The sequence below is a fragment of the Oryx dammah genome, unplaced genomic scaffold (assembly GCF_014754425.2).
Source record: "Oryx dammah isolate SB20612 unplaced genomic scaffold, SCBI_Odam_1.1 HiC_scaffold_29, whole genome shotgun sequence".
NCBI classification, from domain to species: domain Eukaryota; kingdom Metazoa; phylum Chordata; class Mammalia; order Artiodactyla; family Bovidae; genus Oryx; species Oryx dammah.
Window position 1 is genome coordinate 9,764,280 of NW_024070213.1, and position 25,693 is coordinate 9,789,972.

The window sequence follows — 25,693 nt, forward strand, 5'->3', positions numbered from 1 at the left end:
CACTGTGGATGAAGCACCCTGTGCTTTCCTAAAGATAAGTGCCAAACATTTGTGTGTGAATGTAGTATTTGTCACACCTTGCTAATTATCCCCCTTTCTCATTTAGAGCTTTCAAGATGTATTAATACTGTTATTCTCTGAGTCATTCTCTTTAATTCTGTTTCAACCCTAGTGAGCTGACTGTACAGTCTGTACACTCTTTTTCAGCCAGCGTGTGTGCTGTGTGTTGAGCAGAGGAACTGAACAGCTGCCCCCATTATCTATAAAGAGAACAGAAAAAATATATATATGTATATCATTTTCAGGTGGTGTCTAAGTGCCACAGGACAGGAGATCACATAGCTAAGATTCGAAGGTGGGGGAAGGAGCAGAAGTGAACCTTGAGTTTTCCTATTTGCATGCCTCTAGAGGGATTAACAAAAAAATAATCACAAAGGTTGGGGGGAAATGCGGGGGGTGGGGTGGGTAGTAGAGAATAAAGGTTTGTTAAAGCAGGGAGGTGATGAGGTTGGAGGCAGAATTTGGAAGCCCTGAATGTCAGACTGTGGAGCTAAAGCTCCGTCTTTAGGTCACAGGAAACAAGACACTTACAGACTAGCAAAACTGCAAAACACCTGGGATTCCATTCTTCTATGCCTCTTTAATACAGAAGTCACTAACACACACATTCTATTAGTTAATAATCAACAACTCTGTGCCTAAATTTCTGCTCGGCAATAATTGGCTGGACAGTAAAGCAGCTGCTTTAGATGGAGCATGGCTTTCCAGCTCCCTCAGGCCCTACCTGGTCTGTATTCGCTTTTTTAGATTAATGCCCTTCAAATCATACTTGCTTAAAAAAATTCTGAAAAAATAGGTTGCTGCCTAAACTTTTAAAATTATCAGTTTAAATTGTTTTAAAGGATGTAATTTATGATACACTGAAACATTAACATTTTTAAATGAAGCTGTCATATCACTCTTTTAAATGCATCCCAGTTCACTCAGTCATGTCCAACTCTTTGCAACCCCATGGACTGCATCACGCCAGGGCTTCCCTGTCCATCATCATCTCCCGGGGCTTGCTCAAACTCATGTCCATCGAGTCAGTGATGCCATCCAACCATCTCATCTTCTGTTATACCCTTCACCTGCCTTCAATCTTTCCCATCATCAGGGTATTTTCCAATGAGTCAGTTCTTCGCATCAGGTGGCCAATGGAATTTAAATACCACGCAGTTTGATACCAACATCATGCTTTAAAAATACATGAATAAGGAACTTCCCTGGTGGCCCTTTTCATACTGAGAATGCTGAAACTACCTCACAATTGCACTCATCTCACATGCTAGTAAAGTAATGCTCAAAATTCTCCAAGCCAGGCTTCAGCAATATGCAAACTGTGAACTTCCAGATGTTCAAGCTGGTTTTAGAAAAGGCAGAGGAACCAGAGATCAAATTGCCAACATCCGCTGGATCATGGAAAAAGCAAGAGAGTTCCAGAAAAACATCTATTTCTGCTTTATTGACTATGCCAAAGCCTTTGACTGTGTGGATCACAATAAACTGTGGAAAATTCTGAAAGAGATAGGAATACCAGACCACCTGGCCTGCCTCTTGAGAAATCTATATGCAGGTCAGGAAGCAACAGTTAGAACTGGACATGGAACAACAGACTGGTTTCAAATAGGAAAAGGAGTACATCAAGGCTGTATATTGTCACCCTGCTTATTTAACTTCTATGCAGAGTACATCATGCGAAATGCTGGACTGGAAGAAACACAAGCTGGAATCAAGATTGTGGGAGAAATATCAATAACCTAAGATGGGCAGATGACACCACCCTTATGGCAGAAAGTGAAGAGGAACTAAAAAGCCTCTTGATGAAAGTGAAAGTGGAGAGTGAAAAAGTTGGCTTAAAGCTCAACATTCAGAAAACAAAATCATGGCATCTGGTCCCATCACTTCATGGGAAATAGATGGGGGAAACAGTGGAAACAGTGTCAGACTTTATTTTTTGAGCTCCAAAATCACTGTAGATGGTGACTGCAGCCATGAAATGAAAAGACACTTACTCCTTGGAAGAAAAGTTATGACCAACCTAGATAGCATATTCAAAAGCAGAGACATTACTTTGCCAACTAAGGTCCGTCTAGTCAAAGCTATGGTTTTTCCTGTGGTCATGTATGGATGTGAGAGTTGGACTGTGAAGAAAGCTGAGTGCTGAAGAATTGATGCTTTTGAACTGTGGTATTGGAGAAGACTCTTGAGAGTCCCTTGGACCGCAAGGAGATCCAACCAGTCCATCCTAAAGGAGATCAGCCCTGGGATTTCTTTGGGAGGAATGATGCTAAAGCTGAAACTCCAGTACTTTGGCCACCTCATGGGAAGAGTTGACTCATTGGAAAAGACTCTGATGCTGGGAGGGATTGGGGGCAGGAGGAGAAGGGGACGAAAGAGAATGAGATGGCTGGATGGCATCACGGACTCGATGGACGTGAGTCTGAGTGAACTCCGGGAGTTGGTGATGGACAGGGAGGCCTGGCGTGCTGTGATTCATGGGGTCGCAAAGAGTCGGACATGACTGAGCGACTGAACTGAACTGAGCTCACCCTCAGATCCTGGATACACTGGAAAGGAGACTGTGACATGGAGGTCTGACTAGAAAGACAGAAACTCAGGCGGCACTGAGACCGCCAGTTGCAATAGACAGGGTGCCTGATGAACCATGGGTGGAAGTTTGTGACAATGTACACAAGACAGGGATCAAAACCATCCCCAAGAAAAAGAAATGCAAAAAAGCAAAATGGCTGTGAAAAGAAGAGAAGCGAAAAGCAAAGGAGAAAAGGAAAAGATAAATCCATTTAAATGCAGAGTTTCAAAGAAGAGCAAGGAGAGATAAGAAAGCCTTCCTCAGTGATCAGTGCAAAGAAATAGAGAAAGACAGTAGAATGGGAAAGACTAGAGGTCTCTTCAAGAAAATTAGAGATACCAAGGGAACAAATATTTCATGCAAAGATGGGCTCAATAAAGGACAGAAGTGGTATGGACCTAACAGAAGCAGGAGATATAAGAAGAGGTAGCAAGAATACACAGAAGAACTGTACAAAAAAGATCTTCACGACTCAAATAATCACAATGGTGTGGTCGCTCACCTACAGCCAGACATCCTGAAACGTGAAGTCAAGTGGGCCTTAGGAAGCATCACTAAAAACAAAGCTAGTGGAGGTGATGGAATTCCAGTTGAGCTATTTCAAATCCTAAAAGATGATGCTGTGAAAGTGCTGCACTCAGTATGCCAGCACATTTGGAAAACTCAACAGTGGCCTCAGGACTGGAAAAGGTCAGTTTCCATTCCAGTTCCAAAGAAAGGCAATGCCAAAGAGTGCTCAAATTACCACACAATTGCATTCATCTCACACTCTAGTAAAGTAATGCTCAAAATTCTCCAAGCCAGGCTTCAGTAATACGTGAACCGTAAACTTCCATATGTTCAAGCTATTTTTAGAAAAGGCAGAGGAACCAGAGATCAAATTGCCAACATCCGCTGGATCATGGAAAAAGCAAGAGAGTTCCAGAAAAACATCTATTTCTGCTTTACTGATTATGCCAAAGCCTTTGACTGTGTGGATCACAATAAACTATGGAAAATTCTGAAAGAGATGGGAATACCAGACCACCTGACCTGCCTCTTGAGAAATCTGTATGCAGGTCAGGAAGCAACAGTTAGAACTGGACATGGAACAACAGACTGGTTTCAAATAGGAAAAGGAGTACGTCAAGGCTGTATATTATCACCCTGCTTATTTAATTTATACGCAGAGTACATCATGCGAAATGCTGGACTGGAAGAAACAAAAGCTGGAATCAAGATTGCGGGAGAAATATCAATAACCTCAGATATGCAGATGACACCACCCTTATGGCAGAAAGTGAACTAAAGAGCCTCTTGATGAAAGTGAAAGAGGAGAGTGAAAAAGTTGGCTTAAAGCTCAACATTCAGAAAACGAAGATCATGGCATCCGGTCCCATCACTTCTTCGCAAATAGATGGGGAAACAGTGGCTGACTTTATTTTTGGGGGCTCCAAAGGCACTGCAGATGGTGACTGCAGCCATGAAATTAAAAGACACATACTCTTTGGAGGAAAAGTTATGACCAACCTAGATAGCATATTCAAAAGGAGAGAGACATTACTTTCTCAACAAAGGTCCATCTAGTCAAGGCTATGGTTTTTCACAGTAGTCATGTATGGATGTGAGAGTTGGAGTATAAAGAAAGCTGGGCATCAAAGAATTGATGCTTTTGAACTGTGGTGTTGGAGAAAACTCTTGAGAGTCCCTTGGACTTCAAGGAGATCCAACCAGTCCATCCTAAAGGAAATCGGTCCTGAATATTCATTGGAAGGACTGATGTTGAAGCTGAAACCCCAATACTTTGGCTACCTGATGTGAAGAGCTGACTCATTTGAAAAGTCCCTGATGCTGGGAAAGATTGAAGGTGGGAGGAAAAGGGGATGACAGAGGATGAGATGGTTGGATGGCATCACTGACTCAATAGACATGAGGTTAAGTGGACTCTGGGAGTTGGTGATGGGCAGGGAGGCCTGGCATGCTGCAGTCCATGGGGATAAAAAGAGTGGGAACCAACTGAGTGACTGAACTGAACTGAACTGGTGGTCCAGTGGTTGATTCCAGCCTTCCACCGCAGGGGACAGTTTCCATCCCTGGTTGGGAAACTAGGATCCTGCATGCCTCATGACAAAAAAAAAAGTTAAGAATTGAACCTTTTATTAATATATGGTTCATTTTTCTCTTTGAAATCCTATTTTCTTTCTAGAATTTTATATTGTAGTTTCATATCAAATGTCTTATTCATCATTTCATTTTCTTTGTGTATTAAAATTTCTTTTGGATTGTTATTGCAATTATTGAAATGCAGTTAAGCAAAGTAATATATTACAACCTTAATAACTATCAAACAGGAATTAAAATTTTAATGGAAATGCCTCTTTTAATAAGAGAGACTAAAAATAGTATCCTGCATACTAATAATATACAGGATCCTCCTGTATCCATGGAAAAATATTATATTGACAATTTTTTTCTCCCTTTCTATAGCCATTAAGAGCTGAGAAACTTTGATCACACAGTTTAGTAGGTGGGACTGGAAAGAGTTTTGTTATGGTAGTGTCCCTCAATTATTTGATCTTCTTCCAAGTTATAGGGCAGAAATCCAGTAATCTATCTTAAGAAATTAAAAGATCAGCTGAAAATTCCCTGTAGTCCTCCTCCTCTTTTGTTGAAAACTAAGAACCAGAATTCTTCTGATTTGCAAAAGGATATGTTATGAAGTCATTACTCTTTTCACAATATACAGTTCAGTTCAGTTCAGTCGTTCAGTCATGTCCGACTCTTTGCGACCCCATGATCACAGCACGCCAGGCCTCTCTGTCCATCACCAACTCCTGGAGTTCACTCAGACTCACGTCCATCAAGTCCGTGATGCCATCCAGCCATCTCATCCTCTGTCGTTCCCTTCTCCTCCTGCCCCCAATCCCTCCCAGCATCAGAGTCTTTTTCAGTGAGTCAACTCTTCCCATGAGGTGGCCAAAGTACTGGAGTTTCAGCTTTAGCATCATTCCTTCCAAAGAAATCCCAGGGCTGATCTCCTTTAGGATGGACTGGTTGGATCTCCTTGCGGTCCAAGGGACTCTCAAGAGTCTTCTCCAATACCACAGTTCAAAAGCATCAATTCTTTGGTGCTCAGCTTTCTTCACAGTCCAACTCTCACATCCATACATGACCACAGGAAAAACCATAGCCTTGACTAGACGGACCTTAGTTGGCAAAGTAATGTCTCTGCTTTTGAATATGCTATCTAGGTTGGTCATAACTTTTCTTCCAAGGAGTAAGCGTCTTTTAATTTCATGGCTGCAATCACCATCTGCAGTGATTTTGGAGCCCCCCCCAAATAAAATCTGACACTGTTTCCATTGTCCTTCTATTTGTCACCTGTGAGATTTTGAGTAGAAATATTTTTGTTTGTAAAGTGGAAGTGTGCAATTTTTTAAAAATTTCTCAGTCGTATCAATTTTAGAAAAGACTATACATAATGGGACTTCCCTGGTGGCCCAGTGGTTCAGAATTCCCCTTGCAATGCAGGGAACACTAACATCCCACATGCCACACGCTTATGGAGCAAGTAAGCCCTCCCAGGGCAACTAGAGAGTAGCTCCACTTGAGTCAACTAGAGAAAGCCCGTGTGCAACAATGAAGACCCACTTCAGCCAAAAATAAAAATAAAGTCTTTTAAAACGTCATTTGATCACGAAGGCCTTCTCAAGACAGCCCATGTAAACACTCTTACAAGTATTCGTCGCTCCGCCCCACTCCCCCGCCAACACTATCCCTTTTCTATGCTTTAAATTTGTTTTAGTTAGCAATTGCCTGATATTTGTCTCTCTCCCATCTAGAGTGTTAACGGCACAGGTGCAGGATCTCATTTGTTCACTGCTGTGCCACAGTAGCTGGCACAGTGTGTGGACCATTAGACTTTCAACACTTGGTCCAGTAAATCCATGACTGTCCATTTTCCTTACAGCCTAAGTGACATCTTCTCGCAGGTCAGGACCTTCCCTCATGTTGCTTGCTGCTGCCTAAGTCGCTTCAAGTTGAGTCCAACTCTTTGCAGGCCCATGGACTGTAGCCACCAGGCTCCTCTGTCCATGGGATTCTCCAGGCAAGAATACTGGAGTGGGCTGCCTTCTCCAGGTGATCTTCCCAACCCAGGGATCCAACCCATATTTCTTATGTCTCCTGCATTGGCAGGCGGGTTCTTCACCACTAGTGCCACCTGGGAAGCCCTTTTCTTATGCTACTTCTCTAAGAATTTGGGAAATCACTCAGAAGAGTAGGAGACTCCACTCAACACCCCAAATGGGGGCTTTACCACCTGTAGAAATAAGAATCGTTCCATAAGCTACTCCGCAAGGGCCATAGCAGCTGACAATCCTGTGACGCCGTCTGGCCAAGCTTGTGAGACTTTAAAAGTGAAATTGGAAAGAGAAGGAAGCAGGGAGAAGGAAGTCAGCTTAGATGGATTGAGAGAGAAGGCAGTCTAGCCTGTTTCCTGTTTAAAAACATGTACTTATGCCTTCACCTTTTCAGTATCTGAAGACCACCGCTTTTAAACTAAATCTTTTCCTCTGGGGAGAGCGCGAAGAGCCAGTAACGGGTCTTCTGAGGCAGAGCCATTTAAAGTCGGCCCAGGGGCCTCAGCGTCTACCTTAAAAGAGGGGCTCCACCCACACTTCAGCTCTTTGTTAAGTCAACCGTGTCCAGCCGGGTACAATGTAAATATTCTGTTCACAAAATGCACTTCACTGTGAACGAAGCGTAGGATAGCGGTCTAATTCAGCTGGGACCTCGGCGCCTGACCAACTCCCCCTAAGAAAGGACCAGGCGCCTCCATCATGGCCGCCGGCGACAGCGCTGAGCGGCAACTGATAGGAAATGGCGCCGGGACGCGCGGCCAGTCTCGCCAGGTCCAGGGCGACGGGACCAGAGGGCTGGCCAAGACCGTCTAGGAGCGCCAGCCAGGGTCCCTGAAGACGGTCCTCGGATTTTAGCACCTAGAAACCGTGAAAGTTGACGCCTGCAATATGGAGGACGGTTATTGTCTCTGCAGACCGATTTGTACGAGCAGGCCCTGATTTTGTCTCGCGTCGGAACCCGGCAAAATCCTCTATTCTCTAAACAGAATGCGTTACGCACACTGCGCATCTTCGCAACAGTGGGCCGGCTAACGACGCCAAGAATGTTACGTAGCTCTCCCCCTCCCCTCCCCACCCCTAGTTCTGGTTCAGGAGGCGCGAGAACTCTACGCCCAATCCGTACTTTGTTTTTCTGCTACAGACCGCGAAGTGCGTCCATCTCCGCAATTGACGTAAAACGTTTCCAAGAATATCCGTAGTACTCCGCGAAGCCCTCGGGCTATTCCGAGACGCTGTTTACGTATTGGCTCCGACGTACGTAGCGTTAAGCTGGAGCAGTCTCAGCGGCGGCCGCCATTTTGTGCAGTCGCTGGGAAGGGAAGGAGACGCCTAAGCCGCGGCAGTGCCGGGTTTGAGCGTAGCCAAACCTACCCACTGCTTTTATAACCCCGATTCTCTGTGTTTTGCTCCCGTCTCCGACGAGAGAGGCGGCGACGGTGGCGTCTGCGACGGGAGACAGCGCGTCGGAGCGAGAGAGCGCCGCGCCTGCCGCCGCCCCAACAGCGGAGGCGCCGCCGCCATCGGTCGTCACCAGACCGGAGCCGCAGGCCCTCCCGAGCCCGGCCATCCGTGCCCCGCTCCCAGATCTCTATCCGTTTGGGACCATGCGCGGAGGCGGCTTTGGGGACCGGGACCGGGATCGTGACCGTGGAGGGTAAGGGGGGAGGAGGAGAGGAAAGGCCTTGTGTGCGCGGGGGGCGGGGAGGAGGTTGCTTCCTGAGGAGACCGCAGCCTGCGGTCAAGCGGAAAGAAAACTGGGGAGCTGACTGCGGGCCTAGGAGCGAAGCTCCCGACTGGGAAGCGAGGCGACCCGGGACTTAATAGCAGTTTAGGGCGCGGGCCTCTTGTGGGCCTGGGCCCCGGGTCGCTGGCGGGGCGGTGGGGGGAGGGGGCGGCGGCTTGGCGACGCCCCAGCCCCTGCTTGCGGACGGTCGTCGTGGCGCGGCGCGGCCGGGCCTCAGCCCCACAGGCAGCAGGAGGGGACCTCTGGAAGCGGCCGACCCAGCCCGGGCCTCCTCAGTTTCCCGGCGTTCGAGCCCGGCGGATTTGAGCAAGTCATTTGATCTCTCCAGGGCTAGTGTTCATCGTGAAATGCGGATGTTCTTGCTGAGAGAGAAGGATGAGGTCTCCGAGTTCACCCTGGGAAAGTCTTTTAACGGCAAATGGCTTCCCTGGTTATGGAACTGGAAACCTGGTTCGAAACTAGGGACTTTTAAGAAGCGGACTTGCAGATTTTAAAATATTTAAAAATTACGTTTAGTTGTACTTTAAGGAAGCACATTGGAATGCCAGCGACATTTGCTGATATTATTTGCTGTCTAAAACCGTCGTTTGGCGGGAGGGAGGAGTTTTTTGTTTGTTATAACATTTCTTTTTTCTTTTCTAATTGGCCTGAACCATTAACGTCTTGGTTTAACTTGAAATTTTTTGATCTAGTAATGCCACGGTTACTGGGTTGGAAGTTAACAGGATTAAACGTGAAGTCCTCCTAGATATTGAGATTCAAATCTTAAGGTTCCTCTTAATCGAAAAAGTCGCTTTAAAAAATTTTTTATCTGTGGATAAAAATTTTGGGGACGCCACGTCTTAATATATATAGATTGTATGTGTGTGACCTTGGGCACGATCCTGAACCTTTGTGAACAGATTTTCTCTTCCGAAGATGGGGATAGTAATTGCATTGTTCCCCAGAATTGAGATAGTGTGTGTAATTGTCTCTCTGTAGTAGGCATCCTGTTAAAGCTGTTTTCTCCAAACATTTTTGTCTTTTGTGGTTCAAATACATAACTACCAGACCTAATAGTCACACGCTCCTCAATTATTTGATTTACTGTGGCCCAGCTGGTGAAGAATCCGCCTGCAATGCGGGAGACCTGGGTTCGATCCCTACCTTGGGAAGGTCCCCTGGAGAAGGGAAAGGCTAGCACGCCAGTATTCTGGCCTGGAGAATTCCGTGGACTGTATAATCCATGGGATCGCAGAGTCAGACACGACTGAGCGTCTTTCACTTACTAAATAAAAAGGATTATTTTGACTTACTCTTTGTTCGGAAAGGAAATACTTGATTTTAGCTTTAAATTCAGAAGACTATAAGTGGAATGTTTGCTTAGTGTTTCACAGTATAGCCAAATTTATAATGAATTTCAATACAGCCTCTTAGGAAAAAGAACTTAATGTTTCCTAGTAAAATGAAAACGACCCAAAATTCCTCTCAAGCTTTATACCCTAGACTCATAGGCCTAGAAAAACCCTTGTACATGTTCTTCAGTATCCATGTTTATAACAGTGTTGTTTATGACAGAATATTAGAAACAGCTCAAATGTCTGGATAAATTCGTCCCATAGAATACAGTACAGCAGTGAAAAAGAAAAATTTATATCAGCATGTATGATTCACAAACATAATATTAAGTAAAAATACAAGGTGTCCTAGAAGGATAACGTAAGTAAACTAACAGATGACAAGACCAGAATACAAGGGAATGGCTAAAATTCAAGGTACTCATTGGTATGATGGGGATTCTAAACTTGAGATAGGCACATAGAAGCTATCAAAATATAATATTATTTCTTTACCATGGATGTTTTATATTTACCATATATATGCTTTAATAAGAAAAGATTTATTATCTGAAAGGCAGAAAAAGTGAATTGCTGATCCATACTGTTTGTCCCATATTGACTCTTAAGTATCAGATATTAAGAAAAGACTTAAATAATGTTTCAAACAAAATGGCACTTTCGTAAGGTCTGTGCCCTAACTCCACCTTTACTATGAAATTTCTTTTGTTATTTGAATTGCTATTGTTTTGTTCTTAAATGTACAGAAAGGGGACTGGGTGACGCAGTGTATGTACATGTACAGTCCAAATGCATTGTACATGATTCTGCATGTTAATGTGTAAATCTTTGAAACTGGCTTTTATTGCAAATCAAAATTAATACTCAAAAACATTAAGGAGCAGCATAGTATGCAAGAGGTTAGGATATATGGATATTTAAATGATTATACAAATGCACTCAGGTTCTACAAGAGGAAAGGCTCTATTGGATATTGTAGTCAACCTTAGAAAGGTGGTAGAAAGTGTATTTTTTTAAGAATCCCATGTTTCAAATTACAGTATATCTTTAGAGAAGAATGATATGTCTTGGATAAATAGCCAAGGCAATAGGGGAAAAGGAAAAACTTTGAAAAATAAGGGCTATCTTGAATAAGTCTTGGACATTTTTTTCAAAAGTTCTGTTTTCTTCTAGGTTGTTAATTTTGAGGTCTGAGTAATATTGGAGTGCAGCAGCAGCATTGAAATGGCATTTTTTAGGAACCACATATGTTGTTCAGTCACTAAATTGTGTCCAACTCTTTGCAACCCTGTGGACTGCAGCATACCAGGCTTCCCTGTCTTTGCTGTCTCCCAGAGTTTGCTCAGATTCGTGTCCTTTGAATCAGTGGTGCTATCGGACCATCTCATCCTCTCCCTCCCCTGTCTGCTGCCTTGGATCTTTCCCAGCATTAAGGTCTTTTCTGAAGAACCACATAATTAGGCAGCCAACCTCTGAAAGTTAGTCTTTGGTCATTTTTCTTTGCAAGACTGACAGTTTAAAGACTTGGCTTTTTTATTTGTAGAGAACCTTATTTATTGATAGAACTGTGTTAGTTACTTCACCTAAGAGGGAGAGAGGAGGAGTCAGTCTCCTATTTGGTCTTAAGCCTGAGGACGTATTGAAGGTGTCGATTGGTATTGATCAACTGTAATATAAATGGAATCTGCCAGGTTCTGTCTTTTTGAATGTAAATACTTAATGGTCCCAAATTTCCTGCCATCAGTCTTTGTGTATTTTTATTTAGAGAAATATCTAGCTGGCTCTTTAAGCCAAGAAATTTTAAGAGCATTTTGAGTTCCAGGAAATTGATGTGCTTTAGAATGGTTAGTACATCTACTGCCATTTGATTAGTAAACTAGTGGAACCACTTGCAAGATGATGTTATGAATGAGTTAGAGTAGAAAAGGAGAATTAAATTTGGTGTAGTGTTTTCAGGAGTAAGGAAATGGGATGAAAACATTGTATATTTGTACACCAAAACAATGTCCTGCATTTTAATAGGTTGAAATACAGAAATGAAGACCATCTTAGGATTCTTCTTAGGAAACAAAACATTTCAAGTTTGGCTAATGGCCATATTTGTACTCCAGTTGAATTTGTCTGTTGTGAAAGCAAGATAAAGCAAAAAGAATGATTTTTAGATTGTTTTAAAGACCTTAGATAACTTTTTCTACCTGTCCATAGTTTTGCCCTAATTTAAACTTAATGTCCTCACTTAGCTTCATTTCAGAATATTACATAAAAGTAGCAATTTCTGTTCACTTTAGTATTTCTGCTGCTGCTGCTAAGTCGCTTCAGTCGTCTCCAACTCTGTGCAACCCAATGGATGGCAGCCCACCAGGCTCCCGCCTATTTTTAGCACCACTTTATAGTTGATACCCAGTAACTATTTGTTGAATGAATACAATTATGCCAATTTGTACTGTTTACTATGCCAGTACTTAACACAGTTATTTTTTGGAGGGGGCTGGTAGTATCTTAAGAGTTGTATCTTTTTGCATGTTTTTATGACACCTGAAATATTTTGCTTTAAAAATACTAATAAACTGAAAATTTTTATGTTTCTAGATTTGGAGCAAGAGGTGGTGGTGGCCTTCCCCCAAAGAAATTTGGTAATCCTGGGGAGCGTCTACGTAAAAAGAAGTGGGATTTGAGTGAGCTCCCCAAGTTTGAGAAGAATTTTTATGTCGAACATCCAGAAGTGGCAAGACTGACTCCAGTAAGTTTGAGAGGCGGTATTTATTTACCTTTTTTTTACATAACAGTAATGAACCAAGTAGATAAATTAGCCAAAGTTTACTCATACATATATATATACAAAGTTTACTCTTGTGTTTTTTATTCTGGTGTGGTGGGGCTTTTTCTTTGGTTCTTGTTAGGAAAGCTGATACTTGTAAGAGAAAGCACTTGATTCTCATATGTTGGTTATATTTCATCTTTCTGAGTTAACTGTTCTCATGTGGAAAATGAAACTTACTGCATGCTTCATTGACTTAGAAAGTTGGGTGAAGTTGAACATACATGAAAAACACTGTAAGAAGTGTTAAACATGTTTTCCATTGTAATTGTGAATTTGATCATTGTTATGCTATATTGGAACATAAAGTTTTGCATGTTTAGAATAAATTGGTTATTGATTTGTCTTACTTTGTTTCTTAAATAGTATGAGGTTGATGAATTACGCCGAAAGAAAGAGATTACAGTGAGAGGGGGAGATGTTTGTCCTAAACCTGTGTTTGCCTTCCATCATGCTAACTTCCCACGTAAGTGCTTTTCAGTCCAGTATATTAATTATTAATTTAGCTTGAATGGTCACTGTGCTCATAAGTTATTTAAAGGTTTTGACCCAGCTCGGGATTTTGTTGAAAAGACAAATAGAAACCTTTCACAAAAGTTCTTCAAGTATTTTAGGGGAGGAGTTGTCTTTTTAATGCTCGTGTGTTCTCAGTTTAGAACTTTTTTGGGTCTTTTGCAGGGTTTTTTGTTTGATTGGTTGGTTGGTTTTCATCTTTCCTTGGGGTTTTGCCTCTACATTTTAGAAAAATAGCAAAATAAAATTGCTTTCTACCTGGATGAAATTTGGATTAGATTAGCAATAGGTGGCTATTAGGTGCCTATGCCTTGTACCTTAGATACTTTAGACCAATGGTTTTCAAGTTTTCGAGAATAAGGGTAGATGGCTATGGCAGTAGCCTTCTTGAGAAGTAGTCGGCAGGTCAGATAACTGAATTTCAGTAACTGAAGACAAAACTACTGCTTCTCTTGGAGAGATGTATAATTTCTTTTGGCTGTAGGTTCACTTCTTAGTTTTACCTAAAAGCAATAATATCTGTTCTTGTACAGAATATGTAATGGATGTGTTGATGGATCAGCACTTTACAGAACCAACTCCAATTCAGTGCCAGGGATTTCCCTTGGCTCTTAGTGGCCGGGATATGGTGGGCATTGCTCAGACTGGCTCTGGGAAGACATTGGCGGTATGTACCTACAAGAGAAGACTTTTCATATTGTGGTAACTTATTTTGCTGTTGTAAATATTACATATATTCTCAGTGTTTAAAATTCTGATTCAGATAGTGGAAGTAATATTTCAGCTTTTTAGCTATCTGAAATATGTGGAAGCATTTTATGTTCACATTTGCGTTGCATATATATGTAAGAGATGTGAATTCTGTTTTCCCTTTCCTGGTTTTACTTAGACATTATCAATTACTGTGATAACTTAGAACAGTTACTATAATGGCTTAGTTTTGGTATAAGACTGTCCTTCTTTTCTCCTCCAGTATTTGCTACCTGCAATTGTTCATATTAACCACCAGCCTTACTTGGAAAGAGGAGATGGCCCAATTGTAAGTGTATTTCAGTTTGTGTATACTTCGAAAAATAACTACAGTTTATTATTATGTTTCAGGCACTGTACTTTACATGTGTTCTCAGATTTCATTCGCTACCCCACCTTTCATATCTGGAGGAAATATTGTCTTACTGGTAAATCTTAGGTATAGTGACTTGCCCAGGGTCAGACAATAATTAAATTGCTGAGCTGGAATTTGAATCAGTCTTACTTTTAACTACTGTACCTGTTACCTTCATATGTAGGCATTTTCTGTGCATTAAATACAGGTGGATTGCTTAATTGCCCATTGATACTGTGAGGGATACAAAGGTGTAAAATGAGATTCTTGCTCTGTGGATATAAGTCAGGTTTGGGATGTTTATTTTTTGTGTTTAAGTAATGCTTTTGGAATGTTCATAGACCAGCACCATTTTCTGGTTTGATCATTTTCAGTTAATGCTATTTACTGTAAGATTTCAGTAGTGGTCTTCAAACATTTTGAATGTACTTTCTTAACATTTTTTTAATAGAGCTTGCACTCACTATATGTTTATAAATATGTACATTATACAGTATGTCTTAATGCTTCACAAGAAGTAGTGCATTAATTTTTCATTACATAATATGTATTTCATACGGCTAATGGAGTTAGCAATATTATCATTAACTAATGTCTAATGGATTGATATACCAAGTGAGAGTTATTGTTACCAGCATATATGATTCCTGTTTCAAAGTGTCTCAATTTTATTTGACCAACTTGTCACATTGTGTATAAATCATCCTTGTTTTTGCCAGATTTGCCTGGCCAAGAGCTTAAACTAGATGTCAGAAAAATGTCAGCTCTGCTCTTTTCTTGTTCTGATAATTAAGTAAAGTTTGAGACTTAACCTGGTTTTGTTACAGGAATATTGTAGCTACTTACTCATTTTGTGAGTTGTTTAGTTAAAACTAGGTAATACAGTCTATAAATCTTATGTAGCACACATTAATGAATTGTATCAAAAGTCAACCATCATACTACATGGCAAATATTAGTTCTCAAATTGGATTGACCAAAAGAGTCATTCAGGTTTTTCTGTAAGATGTTAGGGATATAATTTTTAGCCACGTTACAGTGCAGTATCTAAAACCTGCTGCCTTCCCAGACCCCTACCCCAGATTAGACAATAGAGAATTAAGTAACCTTTTTGTACTTCATTTTGTTCCCCTTAAACTTGGGGTGGTGTCTCAAATGATTTGTTTGCTTTAGTGTCTAGTTCTGGCTCCTACCAGAGAGCTTGCCCAGCAAGTACAGCAGGTGGCTGATGACTATGGCAAATGTTCCAGATTGAAGAGCACTTGCATCTATGGAGGTGCTCCTAAAGGTCCCCAGATTCGAGATTTGGAGAGAGGTAAGAAAAAAACAGCATTTTTAGTTTTATTTTACCAGGTTTTGTAAATGAAAAAGAACAGGAAAATAGTGGATTCTGGTGGGGTCGGGGGGATCAGTATTTTAGTAGCTTAGAAATTCTCCAATGCGGTTAAAATGCTATTTTATGAAAGTCCAGTGTGGCTAGAGACTTAACGTGGTTTTTATACGTAAATTCTTGTTGCTAAGTCACTTCAGTCGTGTCCGACTCTGTGCAACCCCATAGACGGTAGCCCACCAGGCTCCCCCGTCCCTGGGATTCTCCAGGCAAGAACACTGGAGTGGGTTGCCATTTCCTTTTCCAATGCATGAAAGCAAAAGGTGAAAGTGAAGTTGCTCAGTCATGTCCAACTTAGCGACCCCATGGACTGCAGCCTACCAGGCTCCTCCATTCATGGGATTTTCCAGGCAAGAGTACTGGAGTGGGGTGCCATTGCCTTCTTACGTCATGTTTTTTCCAGGTACTTGCTGAAGCTTGAACAGCATTTAAAGAATTCTTAGTTGAATAGATCTTTGGTTTGGTTTTACAGGTGTTGAGATCTGTATAGCTACTCCTGGACGTCTGATAGATTTCCTGGAGTCAGGAAAGACAAATCTTCGCCGATGTACTTACCTTGTACTGGATGAAGCTGACAGAATGCTTGATATGGGCTTTGAGCCCCAGATTCGTAAAATTGTTGACCAAATCAGGGTGTGTAATGCTTATGTTTTTTTTAATACCCTTTGCCTATAGTGGTTCCTTAATCTAAAAGAAAGTCTGTCTTTTCCTGATAGCCCGATAGGCAGACATTAATGTGGAGTGCCACCTGGCCGAAAGAAGTAAGACAGCTGGCAGAGGATTTTCTTCGTGATTACACCCAGATCAACGTAGGTAATCTGGAGCTGAGTGCCAACCACAACATCCTCCAGATTGTGGACGTCTGCATGGAAAGCGAAAAAGACCACAAGTATGAGAGATTTCACTGTCTTGATAATGCTGATAAAACTTTTCCTCTAATAATCTGCTAAAATTAAAGTGTTATTCATAGAAGCCAGTATTTCCTAGCCTTGAACACATTAAAAGCATTGTTTTCCAACAATCCAATATGTATGTAACCAGAGCAATGAGGTTAAAGGCGGGAATTGTGGATTCTTAAATTTGACCAGCTCTGATAATTCCCAGCTGTATTGAAGGTAATTTGAAAAGATCCTAAAACTCTGAAGGGTTCATACTGGAAACATAGCTTCTGCATAATGTATAAGGAGGTCTTCTCTAGATGATTTCATTGTTTCATCTGGTTTTCAGGTTAATCCAACTTATGGAAGAAATAATGGCTGAAAAGGAAAATAAAACCATAATATTTGTAGAGACGAAGAGACGCTGTGATGACCTCACTCGAAGGATGCGCAGAGATGGGTAAGTGCAGCACTGATGTAATTAATTTGCCTCGGATTTTATAATTCAGTAGGAATTTGTAAATTGGTACTGTTAATGTTGTATAATATTTCAATAATTCCTAATATGTACTTGGCTTTTTTCTTCTGACAGTTGGCCAGCTATGTGTATCCATGGAGACAAGAGTCAACCAGAAAGAGATTGGGTACTTAATGGTGAGTTCAAAACTAAGCGTTGTCCTTCCAGTGTATTTCAGGGATTGGTAAACATTCTGTAAAGAGCCAGGTAGTAAATATTTTTGGCTTTGCAGATTTTATAGTGGTTTGTGTCACAACTGTTTAACTGTTATTGCAGCACAAATATAGCCATAGACATTATGTAAAGAGAGCCTGGCTGTTTTCCAGCAAAACTTTATTGCAAAAGTGGGATTTGTACCACATTTGATCCATAGACCAGAGTTTGCCTAGCTCTGCTCTGGTTTTTTGAATATTGAGAGCATTTTTGTCATCTCCACTGTACTTTTAAATGTCAGTAATGCTGGGTCTTTATACTACTTTTTCACCACTTAAACCACTCTATCTAATAAGTTCTTGCCTTTATAGATACGTACAGTGGCCTGGGAGCTCCCAGAAATTTTAATGGAGGCTTCATCATGTTAACTCAGTCTCCATCTCCTCTGAGGATTGAGAGTGGGGCTCAAAGTTCCACACTTCTCCAATCACAGCTTGGTCTTTCTGGTGACCAACTTCTGTCCAGGAGCTATTCTGGAGCCCATCAAGTGTCATTTCGTTAGAATAAGAGACCTCTACTATTAACTTTAAATTTAAAAGAGCTTGGTATGTTCTGACACCATTACTTCAAATTTTAACATGGTAGAAAAGGCCAGAGAGCTGGGGATGTTTATTTGGTCACTTTTTAAGATATATCACATAGCTTTGATTTTATAACTTGGTTTTCATGATGTTATCCTTGTTTTGCAGAGTTCCGTTCTGGAAAGGCTCCCATTCTCATTGCCACAGATGTAGCCTCCCGTGGGCTAGGTTTGTATAGATAGGTGTCTCTGTCAATGGTATATATATCTTTTGGTTTAAAGATTTGCTTGTCATTTCACATTAGAGTTGCATATACATGTGTTTAGATAAATATTTAAAAGAGAAGAATTACATACAAAGTACGTGATTTCCCCCCACCCCCCACATTTTTTTTTTTAAACCTTGGTGGGTTTTTTGTTTGTTTTTTATTTTCTTTTTATTTTCAAAGTCTCTTCCTGCTCCTAACAAACAGGCTTTGGTCTGCAGCAAGGCCTAGGCATGACTATTAAACAGTTGGAGGGAGAGGAGACATTCAGTTGAACAGCTCAACTTCTTCCTGGTTTTATTCTATTTTCTGGGTGAATAGAATGAGCCTGATTGAACCTAGCTACTAGAAGCTAGTTTCTTCAGTTACTTTTTTCCCCTCTACGAATATATCTGTGGAGGTACAATTCCATGAATGCTAATATATTCTTGGGATTTAGTAAGTCTATAAATACAATACCTTTCAGCAATTAAATCTGCTTTGCCCAGTTTAATTTACTGAAGTAAAATTATCATGAGCACTCAGTCAGCCCCTCTTCCCACCCATACTCATATCATTGATGTGCTTGCTGTCTTCCAATTTAAGATCTTAATCTGAAGCTGATGTTGTGAAGTTTAAACCCATTATGATTTTATGCAGAGATATTTTGTGGTACTTTAGCCCATTCTGAGAAAAATAGGTGTAATTCAAAACTTAATCTTAAAAAATGACAAGAGTATTTCTATTACAAAGATATTTTTAAATTATTGACATATTTCTTGCTGAGTAAGGCAAGAAGCAACCATATTCCCTATGATACTCAACATAAAGCAAGTATTTGAACTGGATTACAAAAGTAATGAAGGCTTTTTATACATTGCACTCATCGTATTCCCTCCTTCAGAAGTGGTGACTTGCAGCCATGACTGAAAAATTGTCTCTACCCTCTGAGGTCATGTCTGGATCTGTGCGGTTAGAACTTGGGCCTGTTGGGAGAAGAGGCTGAAGCCTGAAAGCAGTTTACATAAAAGCTTTCAGTGATGGTGGTTTTTAAACAGGCTTGCTATGTGCTGGTAGCTTCTTTGTGCATCTTGCCTAGACAATTTAAAATATTTGTTCCATGTCCCCCTGCATTTCTAAACCAAATCAATTGGCTGCCATTAGAATAACTTAGACTCTTCATCCCACCCCCACTCATCCAAGAGAGGGGAGAGGGAACGTATCTGAGTCTGTTTCTTGTTACTCAACATCAGTGATTGTTTTGGGCCCCTTTGTTTGCTGCCTTGTAAAAATCAAAAGGAAGGGGGAAACCCACCAAAATGGCAGAATGCTGACCAAGGTCCTACAAGATCCTGGAAAGTGAAGGCTTCTACCTCATAGACAGGGGTGCAATTTTCAGCTGAGTCACCAGGCCTTTTTTCACTTCCTGTCGAGCGATGGCCTCTTAAATATTCCCTTCAGGTAAGTTCTGATTCCCATAACTTTATAATAGTCGTCCTCAGGAAATAATAGTCATCTTTATAATAGTCATTCTATTTATTCCCCTTCCAATGGGATATTTTTAATTTTTCCTTTTTTTTGTTTAAACTGCACACTGTTAAGCTAAAAGTATTGAATTTATTTTGTTTTGTTTTTTAACAGAAGCTTTGATAGCAGCTGCAGATCACTCAGTACATGGCCGGGGCAAATCTACATTGGCCGGAAGCAGCTCTAGATGAGCCTATTGGCTAGTTTCAGTCCCTCCCAATTAGTGATTGGAGATTCAGGCCATGTCATAGGGCTTGTCAGACAAAAAGTTCTTACCCTAGGCAGCTGGCTAAAATATTAACTTTTTGATTTCTTACTCTGCAACAGCATCTTCTCTAAAGCCACCAAGGTAATATTGTGACAGTGCACAAATAACATCAGGGCAGGCTGACTGGAGAAACCAAATTCTGCACTTGCTCTTACATGCCCTTAGCCTGCCATATGTGCACATACAAGACACCTTTCTAGTATGAAGAACTTGCACCGTGTCTGCCCCACATTGAACCTCTCCAGAAATACTCCCAAGTGTTAGTACCTGAACTGTTGACTCCAGTCCCCAGTGCTTTCTAGTAGGAAAGCACAAATCTGCGTCCAGTGCAGTAATTCAGCCTGCTCTGCTGCCTGTGGTCATACACAATGAGACTGACTAAGGAGCGTTCTAGCTCTGAAGATGCGATCGTGGAGCATAATTCCCCACTTGCCCCATCTCACATCCATCCTGGCCCTGTAAATTTTTGTTTTCCTTTTGTTACATCATCAACCCTAGCCGGAGACTCACGCTGCCCCCTGTGATAACTGCCTTCTCGTCTTTCTGGTGTGATTTCAGGACTTTAGGGGTCAGTAAAGACTGAGGAGCCTTTATTGTAATAAGAAACAGACATAATGCCCCTTTCTTCACAGGCCCTTTAACAACAGCTGAATTTTTTTTTTTTTTTTAATCATCTCCCCTTTCCCCTGAAATTAATCCAGTCTGGGCAATAGATGCAGTCTGACCCTTTGGATGTAACTTACATTTTTTTATTAATTATTTTTTTCTACAATCACCCCAATTATCCTTGGGGGAGGCGTTGGAGGACCTGAAATTTTTACCCGAACCCAGGTTCTCCGGCGCTTGGCAACCAAATGGGGCTACAGAGAAGCATCTAAGCCAGTTCACAGAGCGAGCGTGTGTGGGGACTTCTCACTGCCACGGACCCTTGATGCATGCTCCCCGCGCTCCAGTGGTCCCGTGTCAGAAGGCGGAGTTTTCGAAAGGAGGCCGCCAAAAATAAAAGGCAAAGAGACGGGATCGGCTGCAGCGGTTTCCCAAAGGAGGAGGGAGTGTGCATCGGTCTGGTAACAAACAGAGAATGTTTTTTAATTATTTATATCACAAAAATCTGTGTTTTATCTAGGATATTTTCTGAATATTCTTTGTAAAATGCAGATTTTTTTCCACAAAACATTAGGATTCTTTGTTATATTCTTAAATTTGTTTGTTTAAGTAGGTAAAAATATACATTTAGTTGGAAGCATTACACTAACATTTACATACTTAAAAGTTTAGGAGGTTGTTCAATTCAATTCCCAGCAGTGGACAGAACATTAAACTTGTGTCTCAAGGTTTCATGATGTTTTCCCACACTCTTTGGCTATTTAATTTTCCAGGTTATGTAGATAATCTTTGATAATTGAAGTAAGGACTGAGTTGAAGTAACCTTGAGTTGAGAAAAAAAACTCATTTGGCAAGAGCTGGGCTTGGTAGTACAGTGAAATTTTAGTGTAATGTGCTCTTGTGGTAATTGAAAGAAGAAAGATAATTTGGATGTTTCTGCAAAGGAAAATAAGTGTATTTAACTTTGGCTCTGATCAATTTTGTCTTTTTTTAATATAAGCAAAAATTTCTTAATCTAAAAATCTTAAGTCTCCATGTAAATGCAGTAATAAAGTATATGAAGTTTTTGTTTTTTTGTTTTTTGTTTTCATTTTGCTCTGTGACTGGTTTAAAGGTAAGTTTGTTATATTACTGGTAGATTTTGCCAGGCTCTCCCAACAGAGTAGAAGTGATTTGGCCTTGTAGCTTAATGGTGGTATTACCTTAAACATTCCAGTTTTGAAAAGGATGGAACTGGAATTTAGTACAACTCCTGTCAGTATGTTGGTTAAAATATGAAAGAGGCAGGAGTTTGAATAGTTGAATGGGATTCCCTTAGGATTTTACAGCTGATGCTTTCTCTGCATGTCCCAAGCATCATTAATACTCTTGTACTCTGTTGGGATGAGTCTTTTTTGTTCCTGTTCAGAGTGGTTACTAACTTGGTCTTCTCTCCTCTTGCTGTCATCTGCATTCGTGCTTCCCACCTGTTGTTGGCATGTCCTTTACCTTCTCTTTCCCTGCCACATCAACCTACACACTGACTCAACGTTGGCTTTGAAGATGTGGAAGATGTCAAGTTTGTGATCAACTATGACTATCCAAACAGCTCAGAGGATTATGTGCACCGTATTGGCCGAACAGCCCGTAGTACCAACAAGGGCACTGCCTACACCTTCTTTACCCCAGGGAACCTAAAGCAGGCCCGAGAGTTGATCAAAGTGCTAGAAGAGGCTAATCAGGCTATCAATCCAAAATTGATGCAGCTGGTGGACCACAGAGGAGGCGGCGGAGGAGGGGGTAAGGGTAAGTCCTGGAGTTTTCCAGGTACTGCCAAGGTATCTTTTTTGTGTTCATTGTGCCTTGTTTGTTAATCCAGTGGAGGTTAATGTTACATTGCTTAATAATTGTTCATAATCTCTTTTGAGTAAAACAGAGGTGTGAGTGACTGTCATAGCCTTAGGTAGTATGTTGTAGTATATTAAGTTTTGAGTTATCCATATGGAGAAATCAGTAATGTTATATGGGCAAAGTTACTGGATCTGAATTGGACAGTTGTGAAATATACTGACTAGGATCTGTGTTTCATGCCCCTTCCCTCAGCTTACTATATGTTGAAGCTCTACATCAAGATTCCCTTAGAAATTTTTAAAAGTAAAGACTTTAAGTGGGCTTGGAATTGAACTAGGAACCTGGACGTTTCAAAACCCTAAAGCTTGAGAGATTACTCTGGTGCAATTAATGTCTGGAAAGTAACATTTGAGAACCAGTGTGCGCTAGTAGAGGATTCCTTTGTTGTCGTATGAACCTAGCTGCTTGGGGCTTTTTTGTTTTTAAATCATCCTTACCATTTCCCCTACATTTTTAAGAGTGTGTTTCTTGGTAATCCTCAAAAAAAAAAACCCAAAGATGAAAAGTTGAATATCCTTTAATGTTTACCATTCTTTGAAGGTATCTTCTTAAAGAATCAAATTATATTTTTAAAGTAGTTATTTGGAAACTGACTTAGCTAAAGATCAAGAAAGAACCGTATCTAGTAACATTTTTACATGTGGTTGTATTTGGATCATATATCTGGCGTTGAAAATTCTTGTGTCTTCATCAGGCGGCCGTTCTCGATACCGGACCACTTCTTCAGCCAACAATCCCAATTTGATGTATCAGGATGAGTGTGACCGGAGGCTTCGAGGGGTCAAAGATGGTGGCCGGAGAGACTCTGCAAGCTATCGGGATCGTGGTGAAACCGATAGAGCCGGTTATGCTAACGGCAGTGGCTATGGAAGTCCAAATTCTGCCTTTGGAGCACAAGCAGGCCAATACACCTATGGTCAAGGCACCTATGGGGCAGCTGCTTATGGCACCAGTGGTTACACAGCCCAAGAATATGGTGCTGGCACTTACGGGGCCAGTAGCACCACCTCAACTGGGAGAAGTTCACAGAGCTCTAGCCAGCAGTTTAGTGGGATAGGCCGGTCTGGGCAGCAGCCACAGCCACTGATGTCACAGCAGTTTGCACAGCCTCCAGGAGCTACTAATATGATAGGTTACATGGGGCAGACTGCCTACCAGTACCCCCCTCCTCCTCCTCCTCCCCCTCCTTCACGGAAATGAAGCCACTCAAGTGGTAGTGACTTGTGCAGACTTAACTACATTTAAAGGAACGCTATCTTTTCCTATTTTTCTCTTCCTTTTTTCTTTCTCTTTTATAATTTTTTCCCCCAACCATTGTGATTTGTCTTTAATGCAGATTAGTTAGGATTCACTGCCAGGTTTCTTCTGCCTGCCAAAATGATCCAGTCTGTAATAACAGATTTTGTAAAAGTATATATATGTATGTATAGCCGACTGGAAGAGGTTTCCCCCCAGCTTCTTGCATGTTGAGGATATTTGAGCTATTTTTCATCTTAAAAGAAAAAGTAAGGTATTAGGCCCTTTTGTGGGAGCCCCCCCCCCTTTTTTTTGGTCCTGAGTTTGGGTTGGGGTGGAGGGTTGAACTCTGCAGAAGATGGCGCCTGTGCTTTAAATTGCTCTCATACTGGGATAGAAAACCAAGAGGGAGTTCCCTACACATTTTCTGTATTTTTTTTTCCTTTGGTCTTTTTCAAGCTGGAACAAGGTTCCTTAGGCCTGATGAGTTTTTAAGACTCTGCTTTGCCATTGTCATTTTGGCTGATTGCTTCTTAAGTGCATTTGATAGTTTAAAGAAAAATCCTAATTGGCTTTGTCTCCTTTACATTCTGCCTTCCCCCTTCCCAAGTACTGAAACAACTTTCTAATTGTCAGGTTAGAAATTAAATTGCTGAGATAAGAGTTTTTTTAAGTGTATCCTCAAAAACCCAAATGTTTATTGCAGTGGTTAAATGTAGTGTCTCAGCATCTGGGTGGGAGCTGCCTGTTTTTCTTCCCCATGACCAGGGACCATCTGAAATATATCTTCCTAACCAGACAGCTGCTGTGAGCAGAATGAACATAAATGCTCACTGGAAATTTATTAACCGGTTAAATATGCATTCACCTGCAGTGTAAGAACTACGTTTAAATAAACGATATAGTCAGTGGGCAAATTTTTTCTTTTTAAACCCAGTATTTGTAGAGCTAGAGTAACAGCAACTCTATTGGCTACTCAGCCCTTTTGGCCAAGTTACCTTGAAGGTCTAAAGGGTTTATTGAGAAAGAACTCTTCCTGTCTTCACACTGTGTTCTCTTCAGTGCTTTGTAACAACTTTTGGATGCGAATTTCCTCAGCATCCTTTCGCACTCAGCTTTTTACAGGTAGGTAGCGCTTAAGAAAAGTTAGAGGACTAAAGCCCAAGTCCTTTTACTTTTCCTCCACCTGAAAGGTAGGTGAGATTATCCCTTTTGTAGTAATACCAACTGTTTTACTGAGACTTCTATAGCAGATGGGCCTGGAAAGAAATTTCTGTTCTTGTGTTCTCTGTAAAGAGGACAAGGAGATCAGACAGCCTCAGAAATCTCTTCATGTCCAGTGTGGGACTGTTAATTTTTTATTGGTGTTATCAGTATTGTTGATGGTGTAGTTAAAGGGGAAGGCTTCATTGCATTCTTTGGCTTAGGCCTGAGAGTGCTTACTAGTTTGTAAGATCAAAATATCTAAATCTTTGAGGTCTTTGTTTTCCTCTTAAAATTCTTCAGGGAGAGAGAAGGGATTGTTTCTGAGGGGTACTGAAAAGTGGGGTTGAATGTGCAGCATACAGGTAGGTTGTCAGCATAAGCCGAGATACATGCATGTGAGAACTTGACATCTTTTTTCCCCTACTTTCCTCTTTGCTAACTTCTCTTTCTCCTCCTCATGGAAGTTGAGGCTGAGGGAGGGTGGTAGGCACAGGAGAAGCAACGGCAGCTCTTCTCTGTGCTTCACACCAAAGTGTCTCCCTATGAGAGAAGTGTGTCTCAGCACTGATGAGTCCACTGTAGACATTTTTTTAATACACCAAAATCTGATTTTAACACAAAGGTGCCACCATGGGGGTGTCCTCTCTTGTAACTCTGAAAGCATCCTTTTGTGAGAAAGGTCTTGGGGCAAAGGAGCAGTAAGTATTTGGTCTGCTTGCTTCCCTTTTTCCACCAGGGATTGTTATGGTAAAGTCAAAATAACAGCATATCCCCAAACTCAAAAGCTGTTGTGGCCTGAGCACAGCTAAAATCTTAGTATTACTGAGCTTTTCCTATATAGCTCCAGAGTGAAGTCTTCTGTCTTTGTGTCTGCCACTCATGATTCAGGTTCTGCCTTTGCTTCAGAACATGAGCAGAATTCTCATT

The 25,693-nt window shown here is 41.2% G+C and overlaps 1 protein-coding gene across 2 annotated transcripts; it reads left to right on the top strand.

Moving 5' to 3' along the window:
* The first annotated feature begins 7,965 nt into the window (after positions 1-7,965).
* On the top strand, positions 7,966-25,685 carry DDX17 (DEAD-box helicase 17). 2 transcript variants are annotated; one of them, XM_040233287.1, is made up of 13 exons: positions 7,966-8,407; positions 12,424-12,574; positions 13,019-13,118; positions 13,699-13,832; positions 14,139-14,204; positions 15,444-15,585; positions 16,133-16,293; positions 16,377-16,549; positions 16,888-16,998; positions 17,131-17,192; positions 17,958-18,017; positions 21,977-22,219; positions 23,019-25,544. In XM_040233287.1, exons 1-13 carry the CDS (start codon positions 8,358-8,360, stop codon positions 23,522-23,524), a joined length of 1,959 nt encoding a protein of 652 aa, XP_040089221.1. In that variant the 5' UTR covers positions 7,966-8,357; the 3' UTR covers positions 23,525-25,544. The 2 variants fall into 2 exon arrangements, with proteins under 2 accessions (XP_040089221.1, XP_040089222.1); XM_040233288.1 differs by having other exon boundaries at positions 8,020-8,407; positions 21,977-22,213; positions 23,019-25,685.
* Positions 25,686-25,693: the final 8 nt, after the last annotated feature.